This window comes from Thermobia domestica, chromosome 8, assembly GCF_964235325.1.
Source record: "Thermobia domestica chromosome 8, izTheDome1.hap1.1, whole genome shotgun sequence".
Taxonomy (NCBI): Eukaryota; Metazoa; Arthropoda; class Insecta; order Zygentoma; family Lepismatidae; genus Thermobia; species Thermobia domestica.
In genome coordinates this window covers 158768897-158785025 of record NC_137461.1, presented here as the reverse complement: position 1 = coordinate 158785025, position 16129 = coordinate 158768897, and the positions used below count along the sequence as shown (strand labels likewise).

The 16129-nt window shown below is 36.6% G+C and overlaps 1 protein-coding gene across 2 annotated transcripts in view; it reads left to right on the top strand.

The window, feature by feature from the left end:
* The window catches only part of LOC145693309 (fatty-acid amide hydrolase 2-like), an 89342-nt gene that overhangs the window by 55164 nt on the left and 18049 nt on the right, over positions 1–16129 (top strand). For both annotated transcript variants that reach the window (XM_081769176.1, XM_081769175.1), the window contains exons 6-7: positions 1792–1946; positions 10813–10953. In XM_081769176.1, the coding sequence (XP_081625302.1) occupies positions 1792–1946; positions 10813–10953 (296 nt within the window). The remainder of the gene's footprint in view (positions 1–1791; positions 1947–10812; positions 10954–16129) is intronic.

Genomic DNA, 16129 nt, shown 5'->3' with positions numbered 1-16129 from the left:
GTTTGTATTTTTTTTCCTTTCAGTGGTACTGCATTTACAGAACATTTTCTACCCAAGTTCATTTCTTGGGTTTCATTCTACCCTTTCATAGTCTAGTCCCCGACGATGAACAATATCAAGTGTTTGAAATCTGAAAAAGTATATAGAAGCAACGTGAAAGGCTAATAGTGGTTAAATTCTATGAAAAAAAGAGTTTGAACTCATATTTTACTCATATTTTATATTTACAAAAATTTAATACACATTAACGAAGTTTTATTTCATTTTATAATCGGTATATTCATGATCACAATACACAGTTTTTTAAAAATAAAATTACATAATGATTTCTCTTGCATTATAATGTTCAGTAAAGAGGTTTGTCCGTCATTAATGTGCAAACTTTGTGATCTAAATGCTGTATGAAATGTTCCTGTTAATATGAAAAATTTAAAGAGATAAAAAAATATATTTCAGCAATAAAAAATATTTATAAAATAATTGTGCATGCATAGATTTACAGTGTATGTATTTCTTTAGGCGATTTGATCTTGTTAAGTTCAGCTCGGGAGATTACATATCTGAAAATTTGGCTGTTGCGTGCTTCTCTTATAGAAGGTTTTTCATTATGATATTATAGTAGGCGTTGGTTGTTTTTTCGGAATTTGGCCACCTTTTCAGTACCGAGGCTATGTGAGATGGATACCTACAGCTATACATGAGCTCTCACTGGGATTCGGACCCAGATCTCTCATGCCAAAGGTACATGCACTAACAATATAGCCACAAGGATACTCATTATACCATGCATATTTTGAGATACTTCGTACGTCAGCATGTAGTCTGAGGCGATAGCTGCGAAGAACTACTCTGCGTAAAAGAAGCAACTTGTTAATGTTAGTCTGTAACGCAAGATATGAAATTCAAAATGATGAAGATCAATCATAAATCGTCTTCAGATGGCAATCGTAAAATAAAGACGACTTCATTCTATCATGTGTAGAGGAGGATCTATAGAGATGAATTTGTAATTATGAGTTCTCCGTGCTCTTTTTTTTTTTTTTTTTTTTTTTGGTCCTTTTTTAAAACTGTGTTTAGTTCTTATTTTTGTTTTAATTATGCATCTTCATTGAAGGAAACTGAAATTCTTGAACTACCGCTTTTTTTTAAAAAAATTATTGTTTGAAGAGTCCAAGAAGAACAAAACTAAAATGCAGTACTTTTATTCTGTAGAGACTTCAAATTGATGTAAGCTGACATAAACTTATATATAATGACAGATTTGAATATTGTTAGTATTATATGTTATCAATGTTGGTAGAAATCGTAGCATCTAAACAGTGTAGATATTATTTATGACGGTTTTTTTTTTTTTTTTTTTTTTTTGTATATGATATCAACTAGTCGTGGAAGAAAAGTAATTAAATTTCATTCAGCATGAACTCATTACTACGAAGTGACGTTTTACCCGAGGAAGGTAATGAGTTTTAGCAGTGATATGATACGGTCAAAAGATATGAGGTATCTGAGAGGGAAACTATAATTAATAATTTCCATGAAGATCATTAGAGATAATGTAACTTACTAACAGAATCATTCAGACATTTTCCATTACACTTGGGATAAAATTCTCGTAGTAGTGTACTACCAGTAATGATACTGAAGTTATATGAACTCTTTATTTGGCATAAATGTGCTGATGTTATTGGCAGAGTTATTACTTAGAATTACAGAAAAATTTAAATTATCTATTTAAAATCATTAGAAAGATCTGTTAGTTTTATAGGTTTTAATTTATGCTATTAATTACAGGATTGACACCATTGAAGGGATTAAGCAGACGAACTGGCGAAGAAGAACATACCATGGTAGCAGCGGGTCCTATGGCAAAACGTGCAGAAGATTTAGCTCCTTTTCTTCGTATTCTTTGTGGACCAAATGCAAATAAGCTTCATCTGGACCAGTTGGTTAGTTATTCTTAAATTTATGTTGGCAATTAATGGGTCGGGAATACCCGAAGACACTATTTAATATGTTAAATGAAATAGAACTCGGCTTCATACACTTTTAACGTATGTTCCTTGCAGAAGGTAGGTTCTTCCAGTAGTCTTGCTGCCGAATATCTTAGTGATTGGTTTAGCAAATTTTACACCAATTCGAGACGTTGACAGAGTGATATTAATGAATGAGACACTGCTGTGTGGGAATCAGCAGGAAACTTTCTCAAATTTGTCACGCAAAGAAAGAAAAATGTAACGGTCTTTCATTAGCAGAATAGTCCGTACATGGAACTAATGGGATCTTCAGAAAGTTCGGTGAATTTGTGTATATTTCGAATGAATTGTTGTCTTACCTAAAACAGCAGTTACTGTCTTTCGAAGTAATCTCCATTGATGGTAGTGCACTTCTGGAAACCGCTGTACAAGTCGTGGGAACTCCTGGCGTAGTTGTGTTTAGGGATGGCCTTCAGCTGAGTCGTAACATTACGTTGGAAGTCCGAAATGTCCGAAAGCCTCTGGATCTTCAGGGATGATTTCAATTTGGGGAACACGAAAGAGTTCGGGGGAGACAAGTCTGGGAATTAGGGTGGGTGATTGAGTGATACAACGCTCCTGTTGGCCAGGAACTGCTGCACCAGAAAGGCAATGTATGCCGGGCATTGTCCTGGACCAGAGTCCAGTCGCCTTACTTCCATACCCACTTGATCTGTTGCAGCAGATGTTTCAGTATATCTGCGTAGGTAGCGACATTTAACGTGGTGGGGGGCGCAGTGGCTCAGTGGTAGAGCGTTCACATCTGGTGCTTGGGGTCCCTGGTTCGATCCCAGCTCGCGCCATGTGGACTTTGTGGTGGACAACCACCGTGCTCGTGGGTTTTCTCGGGGTTCTCCCGTTTCCTCCCACTTTCTTCATTCTACCGTTTCACTCATTTCTCATTATCACCGTCTCCTTTAGCCTAACCGGCATAACCGTGGGACGTTAAACTTCAAGATTTCATTTCATTTTTTTCATTTAACGTGGTGCTCTCGTAGAGGAATTCATTATGGATGAGACCCTAAGAGTCGAACACCACGAGGTTTGACTTGATGCGGAATCTTATTTCCCACCTTCTTGCTTTTCGCCGACAGGGTGTCTACTGGTCATGTAAGTCATGAAAGTCATGAAAAAGTCATATATTTTGCTTAGTGGTCATGAAAGCCATGAAAAAGTCCTTTATTTACCCAACTGGTCATGAAAATCCGATATCTCAGAGTATATTTTTATACTTCATACTTTTATACCTCATACTGCATGTACTGAAACAGTTGTATCAGGTCAGTAATTGTGAGAATTTCCCCCACCAGGTGAGAGTAAAGTGCTGGCTAACTGGTACTTTACTGTCTTCCTAGCTGCTCCCATTTCATCTTCTAGTCTCTGTAATATAGTAACAACTTTTTACTATCGAACTTTCTGATCTGCTATTTCTTTACTTCTAAGAAATGTACGTTGTGTATTTTTGGGCCTTTAGACTTATGCAAATAATATTATTCGTTTGAGTTTGCAGATTTTAAATTTGATTATCTATTTTTTTTTAAACGAATTTCTTTTATAATTTGTTTTGTCTTTGGGCAGTTCTCTGAGTGCTTAATTTCAGACAAATTTCTGCTAAATGGATAATTATACTCAGAGTTAAAACTTCAAATACAGTACAGAGTGATTCACTGGTAAGAGCAGGCCCGCATTTAGGTAAGTGCTATTCTGTGCTCGAGCAGAAGGCGGCAGAATTTTAGATTCTTTCTTTAAGATTCACAATAAGTGATATTTAAGACTAGCAACCCGCATAGTTCCGATGCACCACTGATGGTAGGGGTTTATTATTACTAATGGTAAATATTTATCGCCATGGTCATGAAAATTTGAACAAAAAAGTCATGAAAAGTCATGAAAAAGACGTGAATTTACTTTCTGGTATTCCAGTAGACACCCTGGCCGACCTTGGACCCCACCACTCCATACTTTGATACTTGCCCTCGGGGTCGCATCTCAAGAACTAGGTCTTGTCGCCCGTGACGATGGTTATAAGAAACTTTGGATCTCGATCCGCCATGTCGATGAGGTCTCCACAGGCTTCAGGCCAAAGTTACATTTGTTCCAGTGTCAAAGTGTGGGACATGAGTTGGGAGCAAAACTTGTGTTTACCCAAATTCTGGATCACTATGAAATGGACCGTCTCACTACCAATTCTCACTTCCTTCGCTATCATTCACACTATCACACGACGATCCTGGGCCAGAAGTTCCTGCACTTTCTGTACGTTGTCTGGGGTGCGTGCAGTACTAGGCCGGCCAGTTCTGTGGGCGTCTTCCACGGTATCTCGCTCTTCTCGGAAACGTTTAAACCACTCATAAACACACTTCAGGGGTGACAGCACGTTCTTCGTAAACTGTTGTCAGCATTTCGTAAGTCTCTTTCGCGCAGTTTCAAAGTTTGAAACAAAACAGCATATTCGTTCACTACTCCAGTTTGATATCCATTTTTGGTTTCGACCGCGTGTACTACACCTTCACACAGTGTGCTGTTTATACACAATAATCACACACTCAGCGCCTCTGCTCGGGAGCTTTTTCAAACATGTTTTGACCTGTGAAGCATGGGATGCGGCTGTGGCGCACTTTTACGACCGTGAGCAATAAAACGTCGATTACCGAACTTTTTGGACAGAGGTTGTATGTTGGTATATACTTAAACTTCTTTCGGCGCTACCTTTTCGTACCTTGCTCATCGTGTCTTTGCATTGCCGATCCCTGTTGTTGCTTAGTACTAGGTGAAACGCTTGACTGCTTGCGAGGGAACGAGAAGAAAAGAAACATTGCGTTTCTAGATCACCATTGAGAAAGTGCACACTAAAGAAGCACACTCTACAGATGCTTCTTTCTTTCTCCCCTTTCAACGCCACTGGCGTCTTGCACCAAGTAGGTTTCAGGTTCGGGAAACGCGTATTTCTGCTCTGTTCATCTGATAAGTAACTATTGGGTAAATAATCATGTGCTCCATTTTTTCAAGCTTCAAGCATGTTGAAGCCTCTTGACGCTTATTACGTTTGTTGGAATAATTTTACTTACTTGCTAGTACTACGGAGTTTATTCCTGTTTTAAGCCCACTTTTTTTTTCGTTTGTTTTTTGTTTACCACTAATAAATTCATGGATCTATGTTGTCCTTGCCTTCTCCTGTCTACGCAACCTTGGAAATCCTAATCGTTTAGCATTTATAGTTAACTTCTTACATGTCACATTACAAACTTTCGTTTTCCTTTATTCCTAATTTTTATGCTATTTCTCGAGTTCATACAACATTTTTTTCCCGCCAAAAATAGTTTTGTGGACATCACGATGGTTTTTCAACGTTTTTGATACTTCTGTATATTTAAGAAATCACTTGTTTCTAACTGTACTCGTCTACCATGTACACAATATACACAGTATTCACGACTTTATCTGTTGTAATAAACTGGTAAGTAACGGTTTGCATTTTTTGCTCACTATGCAACAAATAATAATAATAAAAAATAATTTTAAAAAATTGTTAAATTAAATTAAACTCAGAATTGCGCAAGGAGCTCTTGTGTTTTTTCAACTTCCTTTCACAGTCTTGTAGGGCTTCAGACAAATGCAAACTAATATCTAATTGCTCTAACATGTGTCTTTAAAAAAGCGTCTTAAAAAGAACCTTTTAAGGTCATTTTTTTAAAAGTAGGCTTGTTATTTATTTGTAAGAATTTTGTTTCAGCCAGTGGTTCCAGTATATTATTAGGCGTAAAATTCCTGTTCAGAAATTGAACATTCTGGGCAATCTAAATTAAAGAAAATTTTGAAGAAAATTATTTTAAAAATATGTACATATAAAACAGAGCCTCCTTAACTTACGAAAATCCGCCGTGTTAGTTTTGTATTTTCAGACATCAGTGTTAGCCAATTTCCGTAGTAACTGAAATCTTATTCTGGTTGAATAGTGATTTTTGTTGGATGTTTCAATGAAATTTCAAAAGTTTCTGAAGTTTCAAAATTGACTAGTAATGGCAATAAAGAGGATCACACGAAACTTACATTATCCATGTATGGGATATAGATATCCACCGTTAAAGTCACCATTGTCTGTGAAGATGTTAACGGATTGATTATTGACGAGCTTAGCCGAGAAACTCTAGCTGTCTGTCAAAAAGAAAAGTTAATAATCCTATTGTCCTATTGTTTGTTCAAATTATCCGTGACTGCAGTTTATTAGATACAACTTATCTTTTCTGATAGTTGCTTTCCTCTTTCTCTCTTTTTTTCTTTTCTTTCTTCCTGCACGTGGTGATAACAAGCAGACAAGAACTGTTTCTATGGCAACAAACACCACGTTCAGCCAATTATAGTGGCTCATTTCTCTCGCTCTGCAATGGTAAACATTTCACAAATGTTGCAAATTTGAATTGTCAACTTGAGCAGTGGACCTGCTAGTTATTGGGAGAATTCTTTTTAGTTCTCTTTTGTGTCATTTAAATTTATAAAACTGAAATTTACTTGCAGTGAATAATTTCGTTTTTCAACCCGACCCAAAAGCTGGCCAGACAGAATTGAGCACCGCTTGCACGCAGCGAGCTGTCAGAAAGGACAAGTAGTATCAATTACAGTATAAATTCAAAGTTCGATCCTTCGTCCAAATGTAATACGATTCAAACATGTATCAGTTTTATGTTGACTATGATTCATTTAATATTATTACTTTCGAGCGACGATAGCGGAGGAGAAAGTATGGTGATCATGAAAAAAGTTGAATTTGAGATTTCAATGGATTTACACATTTTATAGTTCCTAGTATCGAAAAAGTCATTTTGAATATCTGTCCGTCTGTTCGTTCTATGTAAACCGTACTGTTAAACGTATCCACACTAAATTTTAAACTTAAGTTGTTTCGTAATTTTCTCAAAGGTGAGGGGAGGGGGTCTAATTGTCTTCTTATCCCCCAAAATAAGGGTAGTTTACTGAACAGTTAAAATAAAAAAACGCGATCTTTTCGAAAACGGCTCTAGCGATTTTGTGTATATTTCACATGTCAATATTTCATTGACAGTGGTATATTGTAGTATAATTTATTTTTTGGGGGGGAGAAATATGCGAAGGTTTGTTTTTTCTTGGGGGTCAGTTCTTTTCGGACAATTTTCTCAAAAATCGGCTCAGGTGATTTTATATTTATGTTTCATAAATAAATATTTCATTAATAACCAAACAATATGACGTAAGTTATTTGTCCTGGAAATATATATATTATCACAGATATTGTGATAAATTATGTTGATGATTAAGGTTCTTCAGTACCAATTTACCCATATCTATCACTTATTCGTGCTTACCTCAGTCATATAGTGTTTATTTACTATGTGAATACTAATACTCACTCAACCTGACGTAGGAGAATGGGGTTATAGTTATTTATGAGAAACAATGACTACTCAGTAATCTACCTTGGCTATCTCATTTTATTATGTGATCTTATCTACACAAGATGTGGGTGTGACTCTTACAGGGCTATTCTAGACCCGATAAAGATAACGGATTAGTATGTGAGTCACCCACTTGTAAATAGATTATTAGCATTATCTCAATGTTCTAAATAACAGACGTGATTAATACATGGATTGATAAACAAATCAAGAATGCATAGCATTACAAGAGAATACTGCTATTATTATTATTATTGTTACTGTTATTATACTACTCGGGTTTATCATAACCTACGGTTACGAGAACTGTGAGAATTGCATTGCCTGACCATACTGATGTGCAAAATTAAGAAAAACCATAAAATACACAACTTACATGTTCTGGTCCATCAATACTGTAGACTTAACCAAGAAGCGTTAAGACGAGACGCTCGCGTATGCTCGAGACGAGACTAGACCGCGATTGCAGATGCGAGTCAAGACCGACCGAGACTCGATCTAAGACTGAACCAGGCTGAACGAGACTGAACGAGCCTGCATCCAAGACTGAACACCCTGGTTTAGAAACCAGGAGTTTTTATATTTGCCTCGTTTGTTATTTTTCTTTTTCATGTCCTTCCGGGCCAGTACATACTAGACTATGATATAATAGTTTTGTGACGTATGCATGGAAAACACAGCTTTTACACTTTTACTGAAGAAATTGTTTTGTCGTATGGGTATTATTCAGTTTCCTGGTGTCCTTCTTCCTGTTTTTAACCAAACCAATAATAACTTATTTTTCCGGGTGACATTCATTTTTAATAATAAAATGTATAATCTTCGAAATTATAAAAATTTCGATCAATCTCGATGTCCTTGTGATAATATATATATATATAAATATATATATATATATATATATATATATATACGAGGTATAGTTTATTCTTCAGGGTAAGTTTTTCCGGAAATTTGCTCTAAACTGACTCAGGCGATTTTGTCCATATCTCACAAATAAATATTATATGATCTGACAATATGGCATAATTAATTTGTCCTGAAAAAAAAATCCATAAAGGTAGTTCACTCTAAAAGGTTAGCACTTTCGAACATTATTATTCGAAATGTCGCTGGCGATTTTGTTCATATTTTTTTTATAAACAAACATTTCATTATTCTTCCATAATGTTAGGTATATTACTTTTTACAAAAATATTCAGAAGGGGTATTTCTTTTCAGAAGCTTTTCTTCGGGCGAATTTTCTTTATGCGAAAATTTCCGAAAGCTTCTGTAACCTGATTTGGTTTAAGGAGTTGGGGCGAGAAAATGCAGTGGTCCTTACCTGTTATTTTTAGTTTGTTACCAATGTTTCATTAGAGGTGCGAGGAACGTTGAGTTTTTTTTTTTATTATTTTTATTTTTTTTTATTTATTCTCTGACAGTTCATCTTTCTGTGAAGCTAGAGGGCCTGAGCGGTATTCTACACACCCCAGTTAGAAGAATTACAAATAGTAGATCATATAGAAAATAAGCTTAAACATTGTTGCATACTTGTCAGGGAATCAGTTTGTAGACAGAGTTCTAACATGTAATCAAAAGTAAGTTTTGTATAATATTCCACCATCACTATTAATTGGCACTACATGAACCCGTTTTCCAACAACCAAAACCACCATTGCATCAATAGAAGATTATGTGTATTTAGTGGACAGCTCAGGATATCATGTGTTGCATGTTGCTGTCCCCCTGCCAGACGATCAATGTTATACTACTCGCAACAAATGGAACGTGTGCATGAGAAGTTAAAAATTCTTGACATTGGAAGTCGAGGAGTGTTACATACTGATCTTGAAAATCAAGAAAATTAAAGTGAATCAGGAAAAATTAGGGAAATGCTTCAAAATGTGCCGAGATTAAGGAAATTTGTTGTATTTCATGAAAGTCACTTTTTCTTTTTCTTTTCTTTTTTTCCTGCCACAAGAAATAAAGAAAACTTCAAGGAATCCAGGCAGATTTAAAAAAAGATAATGATAGGAAATAGGCTGGAGAAAAAAGCTATATTTAGAAATAAAGAAGGTCGTGAGACACCGAAACGTGTTAAAATTTCGAAATTAGAAAATAATTAGTTTGTTGGTTGCAGATAATCAGAGATATTCTAAATTATGATATATATATGTTTACTTGTTTATGTGTATAAGTGTTTTTAGAATGCCGGGATACAAAGATATTATTGTTTGTACTGGTGTTTTATTATATTTCAAATTCAGGAAGATTTACTCAAAATAAGTACGCATTTACAGTAAGAAAGCTTATATTGTTATTTCAAAAATAAAAACAATAATGCTGGCGCTATGGGAATAGTGAAGACTGATTAAAAAATGTATTTTTTAAACCCAACAATAAATGACAGTGTTCGCAGTGTCACAGGTAAGGGAAAATTAATTTAGTCATGGAAATTCAGTGAAAATGAAGGAAACAATACTAGAATTTCGGCGTGAAACCAGCATCAATAACCAAAACCATCTTTGCATGGTGACTTCTCTGGATATTGTGTGTCGTGAACTGCTATGATCTTGGCAGGCGATCAATATGACTGTAAACTCGAGCAACTGAAACATGTGCGTGAAAAATTGAAAATCCGTGAGATTGGAAGTCGCAGAGGTATTACTCCCCCCCCCTTTTTTTTAGACCTCTGATCTCTGAATGAGGTGACTTCATACTGGACGTCTCCTTTGGGTTGCGTTCTCTTAAGTTCCACCGAGTTTCACAGTGGGATTCATAGCCTACCAGAATGTTGGAAAAAAGTTACGGACATATTACAAGCTACCAATAGAAGAGTAAAAATGAAAATAATAAAATGATAGTAATATTGTAGTATGTAATATTATATGTAGTATTGTTGTTATGTATTGTATTATGTATTAATTTCACATTTTAAGTAATATCGAAATAAATCTATATCTGTGCTTTGTACAAATGTTGATTTTTGATGTGTAAATGGTGTCTATAATTTTATACAAATGTTAAGTTTTGACATGTAAATGGTGTCTACAGTCAATCTTTACAGGTTTTCGGGTCAGCAAGTGCTGCAAGATTGAGGTTGACTGAAAGTGAGGTTTTAAGATAATATTCATTGTTTAAGAGAGGCTTCTTGGTTGAAATATATAAAGTATTACTAAACACTAAAGTACTGTTTTCTTAAGATATGTTTGTGTTCTGTAAAAGCAGTGTGGACACACGTGTAAGCATTCAGTACAGGAATCTAGTATATTGATGTTCCTTGTTGTGGGTATTATTCGACGAAAGAAAAGTACTTTGCTATATGAAATATGTTATTTTCTGTTGTCGCAGCTTGTGATTTGCTTCTATACACTGATTGTATATTTCAGACGCTGCCGGAAGACTTACATATCTACTTTATGGAACATGATGGAGGTGACTTGCGTGTGAGCAGAGTGTCCAAAGACATGAAAGCAGCTCTTTATAATGCTGTGAGTCACTTCCAGGAGAACAAGTATCCGATACAAAAGGTAAATAATTCTAAATTTGGTCACAATACGCATAAGAATCACTTTTAACTTATATATATATGGAGAGGGCTTTAATTTAGAAGACAGGAGCATGTTAAAATATAACCGAGATGGAAAAGCTTAAGCGTTTCTAAGTAAAAACTGGCAAAAGGTGAGACATCTAAATCATTAAAACTTACTATATATTTAAAAGATTCATTCAATAAATAACCGGAAAAGTTGTATAAAAAATACAAAAGTTCGACAGAGTTTGTGCTTTTGTGTTATTTTTTGGTGGTGTCCTAGAACTATTATCAAATGGGCCTGGCACGCTGCCACGCAAAGTGGATGCTGGGAATCAGTGAAACGGGACGGTGGCACCCTTGCATTTTTGCACCAACATGGAGGCATCATTAGATTTCTGTTAGCTGAAGGGTTGAAAATAATCGAAATCCAATGTCGGATGGCAGTGCAATTTGGTGAAAGTTGGTCGAGTCGAACACAAATGTACGAATGGGCAGATAAGTTCAAACCGGGTAAAACAAGTGTTGAAGATTTGTCACGCCGAGGATGCTCTGTCTATGCAGTCACGGGGAACAACATTGCAAGAGTTGATGAGTTGGTACGGAAAAACAGGGTATTACGGTGAGTTATATTGCAGCAAAAGTGAACATTAGTATCGGATTAGTCCAGTCATATTGTTCATGACGTACTGAGGTTCAAGAAAGTGTGTGCGAGGTGCTTTTCAAAGTATTTGGCATCAGAAATAAAAGAAAGGCGCATGGATATGTGCAGGGAGCTTTTGCGACATTACGAGGCTGAAAGGGAGGCATTTTTTGACCGTGAGAAATGGCCGCCCACTCGTACCCTTCTGTTCAACTCAAAGAATTTTTCCATCGTATTGCACTGCCATCCGACGGTGAACTTTGATTGGTTTCAACCCTTCACCTAACAGCAATCTAATGACACTGTGCTACTTCACGTTGGTGGAAACCTGCAGGAGTGTTGCCATATTCTTTCACTGATTCCCAGCATCCCGTTTTTCAGGCAGGTGTGCCAGGCCTGTCTGGTAATAGTTTTAGGACACCGCGAAAAAATAACAAAGAAGCACAAAATTTGTCGAAGTTTTGTATTTTTTATACAACTTTTTCAGTTATTTATTGAATGGACCTTGTATAATCTGAAAGAATTCTCAAAATGAATTGTATTATATGTAAATTTAATATTACTTAAATTTATATTAATTATTAAACATTAAAATCACATATACTACAGAACTTAATTTTTACAAAGGTAAAGGACATTTAAATAGATTTAAAGAAATCATTAGTAAAAACAAACCATTAAAGTTCTGCATTAGTGTATGGATTTTAATGCCCTAATGTATTTAAAAGAAACACACCACACGGGTGGCAGTATTTGCATTAAAGTTCCAGTTAACTTAAAAGAAAACACAAAAATAATGTCTCATATAACTCAATGAACTAAGAAAAAAGGTGGCGCAGGTATTTTAACGTTGCTCATTGTCGAAGGAATAAATAATTGAATCAGTTATCCTTGATAGAACTTGGGACTGAATTAAGTTGCCTATTACAGTGTGCGTAATTATCAGTTAACGACCAAAATTAGACTAATTAATACATTTGTTTTCTAGTGTAATAAAAAAATGTTACATTTCTATTGACTTTTGAATCCAGTGCATATATGTGATCACTAAGGCAGTTGTGCATATACTTCAATAAAAATATGACGAAAAAAATATCAAAATTGTTCTCGATAGTCTTATCCTTAAGTTACGATTGACTTTTCTTTCTATAGCGAAAAATTAAAACTATTTGGTCTAGGAATTAATTCGTGCGGTTGGTACGCACACATTGAAGGTGTAGTACAAACACAAAATACATAAATACCTTAAGAAAAATATTGTCCATCGCTAGCCACCACTTTCGCCCATCTGTCAGGCAATGTACGGATTCCGTGGCGAAAGAAGTCCTCATCCTTGGAAGCGATCCAGTCAGAGACCAATGTTTCGATATCTTCTGAAGAAGTAAACCGCTGTCCAATCAAATCGTTGTTCATGCAATCGAACAAGTAGTAGTCCGAAGGAGCAACGTCTGGTGAATACGGCGGGTGGGGTAAAACTTCCCATCCGACATTTTCTAAATAGGTTTTGACCGGTTTTGCGACATGTGGGCGAACGTTATCATGTTGAACAATAAGTTTATCATGTCTGTTCTCCCATTCTGGTCGTGTTCTGGCCAGAGCTTGCTTCAAACGCATTAATTGTCGTCGATAACGTTCTCCATTCATAGTTTCACCCGGTTGCAGCAGCTCATAGTACACCACACCTTTCATATCCCACCATATGCACAGCATAACCTTTGCACAGTGAATATCTCGTTTTGGTTGTGATGGACCTGGTTCACCTGGTTTCACCCAGGCCTTTTTTCGTTTAGGGTTCTCGTAATGGATCCACTTCTTATCACCCGTAATAATTCGATGCAGAAACCCCTTTCTGCTCTGTCGTTGAAGCAGCAATTCGCAAATGGTTTTCCGTCTTTCAACGTCTCTGTCTTTCAATTCATGTGGAACCCAATGTGACATCTTTTGAATCATTCCCATGGCTTTCAAGCGTTTGGAGACTGTTGTTTGATCAACGCCTAATGCTGCTGCAAGTTGTTCCTGCGTTTGACACGAATCCTGCTCGAGCAATGCTGTCAATTCTTCGTCTTGAAATTTTTTTGGCTGTCCAGCTCGCTCTTGATCTGCCAAGCCGAAATCACCACTTCTAAACCGTGCAAACCACTTCTGACACGTTCGCTCAGCTAGAGCATGGTCACCATACACTTCCACCAAAATACGATGACTTTCAGTCGCACTTTTCTGCATGTTAAAGTAATGCAGCAGGACACCCCGCAAAAACACTTTATCAGGCACAAATTGCGCCATGTTCACTTAACTACAAACTGGTGTTGTTGACGCTTTAATCCACTGCCCTATACTACGAACGATACGCGATGACAGGGGTTTGCAACACATGTGTGGATACACGGAACTGTGGGACGCTCCGTTCGTTGCGCCATCTCTTGTCCACCCGCACGAATTAATTCCTAGACCAAATATATCTTCGTGTGGTTGCAAGAAAGTCGTTAAGTTGTAGCAAGGCTAGATGTTTTAGAAATAAAATAAAAGCAGTAGTTGAGTGCTAAGGAATAAATTAATCAACATATCAATTACTCAATAATACCCGTATTTAGTTTAAAATTTATATAAAATAATACTGGACAACAACAACAACAAATACTTTTTGAATGTTTCCCAAAATAGTTGACCAAATCTAACCTCACATTTCTTTTATTAGCTACTGTTTCCAGAAATAGCTATTGTAATGTAGCATTGGATGTCAATACCTTATATTATGTATTACATATTTTCTTGGTATTTAATACATTTCTCCAGTGTAGTAATAGAATGTACTACTAAATGATTATGTTGAACTCATTCGTGGCTAAGCGGTTAGCGTACGCGCCTTTGGCGTGGGAGGCCCGGGCTCGATTCCCGGCGGGAGCTCATGTGGTACGGATTCCACGTTAATCGGTAGGTTCACGTCTCATATAGCCTCGCTGCTGAACGAGACGTTAAACTCAAAGTCAACTCGACTCAAATGATTATGTTGCAGTAAAATATTACCTAACTTTTACAAATGCATATATTGTGAGCAAAAACTGAAAAATGTTTACAACAAAGTGCTATGTCGTATCAACTTCGTTTCATCCACGTGAGAGAATTCTTTCAATGTAGTTTACCGCTTTTCGACTACCCAAGGAAACTGCTAATACACCTTTTCATGCAACCTTTTCTTTACCACGAAGGACTTGATCAAAGGTTTCGTTTCGTCATACAATAGTTTACGAATTTGTGGATCTAGGAATATCCCCTTCTTTAATTTAGTCTCGCTTAACGAAGGAAGCAGTTCACAGAGGTACTTGTACGGATCACCATCTTTATCCAATGCGTTAACCCCAGTTTGATATGTAACGGGTTCAAAAAGATGTTCCTCGTAGGAATTAAAGGGAGATGTCCTCACTAGGCCGGAAATTCCTTCTTGGAGGCCACATCTTTCTCATGTAATGAAATAACCTGTCCTGACTGTCCCAATTACACAAAAAAGTAGCAGTATTTCGTGAAACCCAGTTGCAACCGTAATACAACAGCGACCACTTTTAGTCGTGACATAACTGCCATTGATGAACATTTTACTGAACTGCTTCGAGTATTTGTTTCATGTTTTGATATGTTTTCTTCATGTGGACAGCACATAACCAATAGGCGCTGATGGAAGAGAATTGGAATTGTGTAGCACTACTGCTTTCATATTAAACTTAGATCTCTCTATGAACAATCTCCACTCCTGTGTTTTGTATTTGAAATGCAATTTGTTCATCAAACCTATTACATCATGACAAAATACTAGGGTATCGTGATGTGTTAAACTTCAAACTGCTTTTGACGATTCATGTGTATTAACAGTTTCACATCATCTTGTAATAAGTTCCACTCTGTAAATCTTGATGCAGCAAGCTCATCTTTATTCTTGGGTACCTCAAGATATCGAGCGAAATCATTAAGTTCGGTTTGTGAAGGTAGGTGTGACTCCTTTACTGTTGCACTGGTGGCACAAATTCCGTATCAGTTGATGAGGGACCAGGCTCTGCTTCCATGTCATCAGTGTCCTCTTCATCTTCTTTGTCTTGAACACTATATTCGTTATATTCGTTTGGAGGACTAGGTATAGGAAGATCTTTGCCATGAGGGGTTGGTCTGATGGCTGACGGGACGTTGGATTGTTGTGCAGAAGATTCTCTTTTTTCTCTTTCTTTTTTATTTTTTTGGACATCCCATGCTAATTGGTGGTACCAAACAAACATAACAGTCGTTAAAATGATTGATTGGTTTCCTCTACACCATCGGAATGCCAAACATCATTGAACGTCCCTTGTTTTCTAACCATGCATGTAGATTCACGCAACATCCATTGGAGCATACATGAGTTGTCTGTGGCTTGTCCTGCTAAAATAATGAAAATATGCTATCTTCACAAGCGGCATCAATGGACGTTTCTGCTTTGCAAATGTGACTTTACCACATATAACAGAAATTGTTTGAACTGTTGACACATTGACAAGGCATGTTGCTG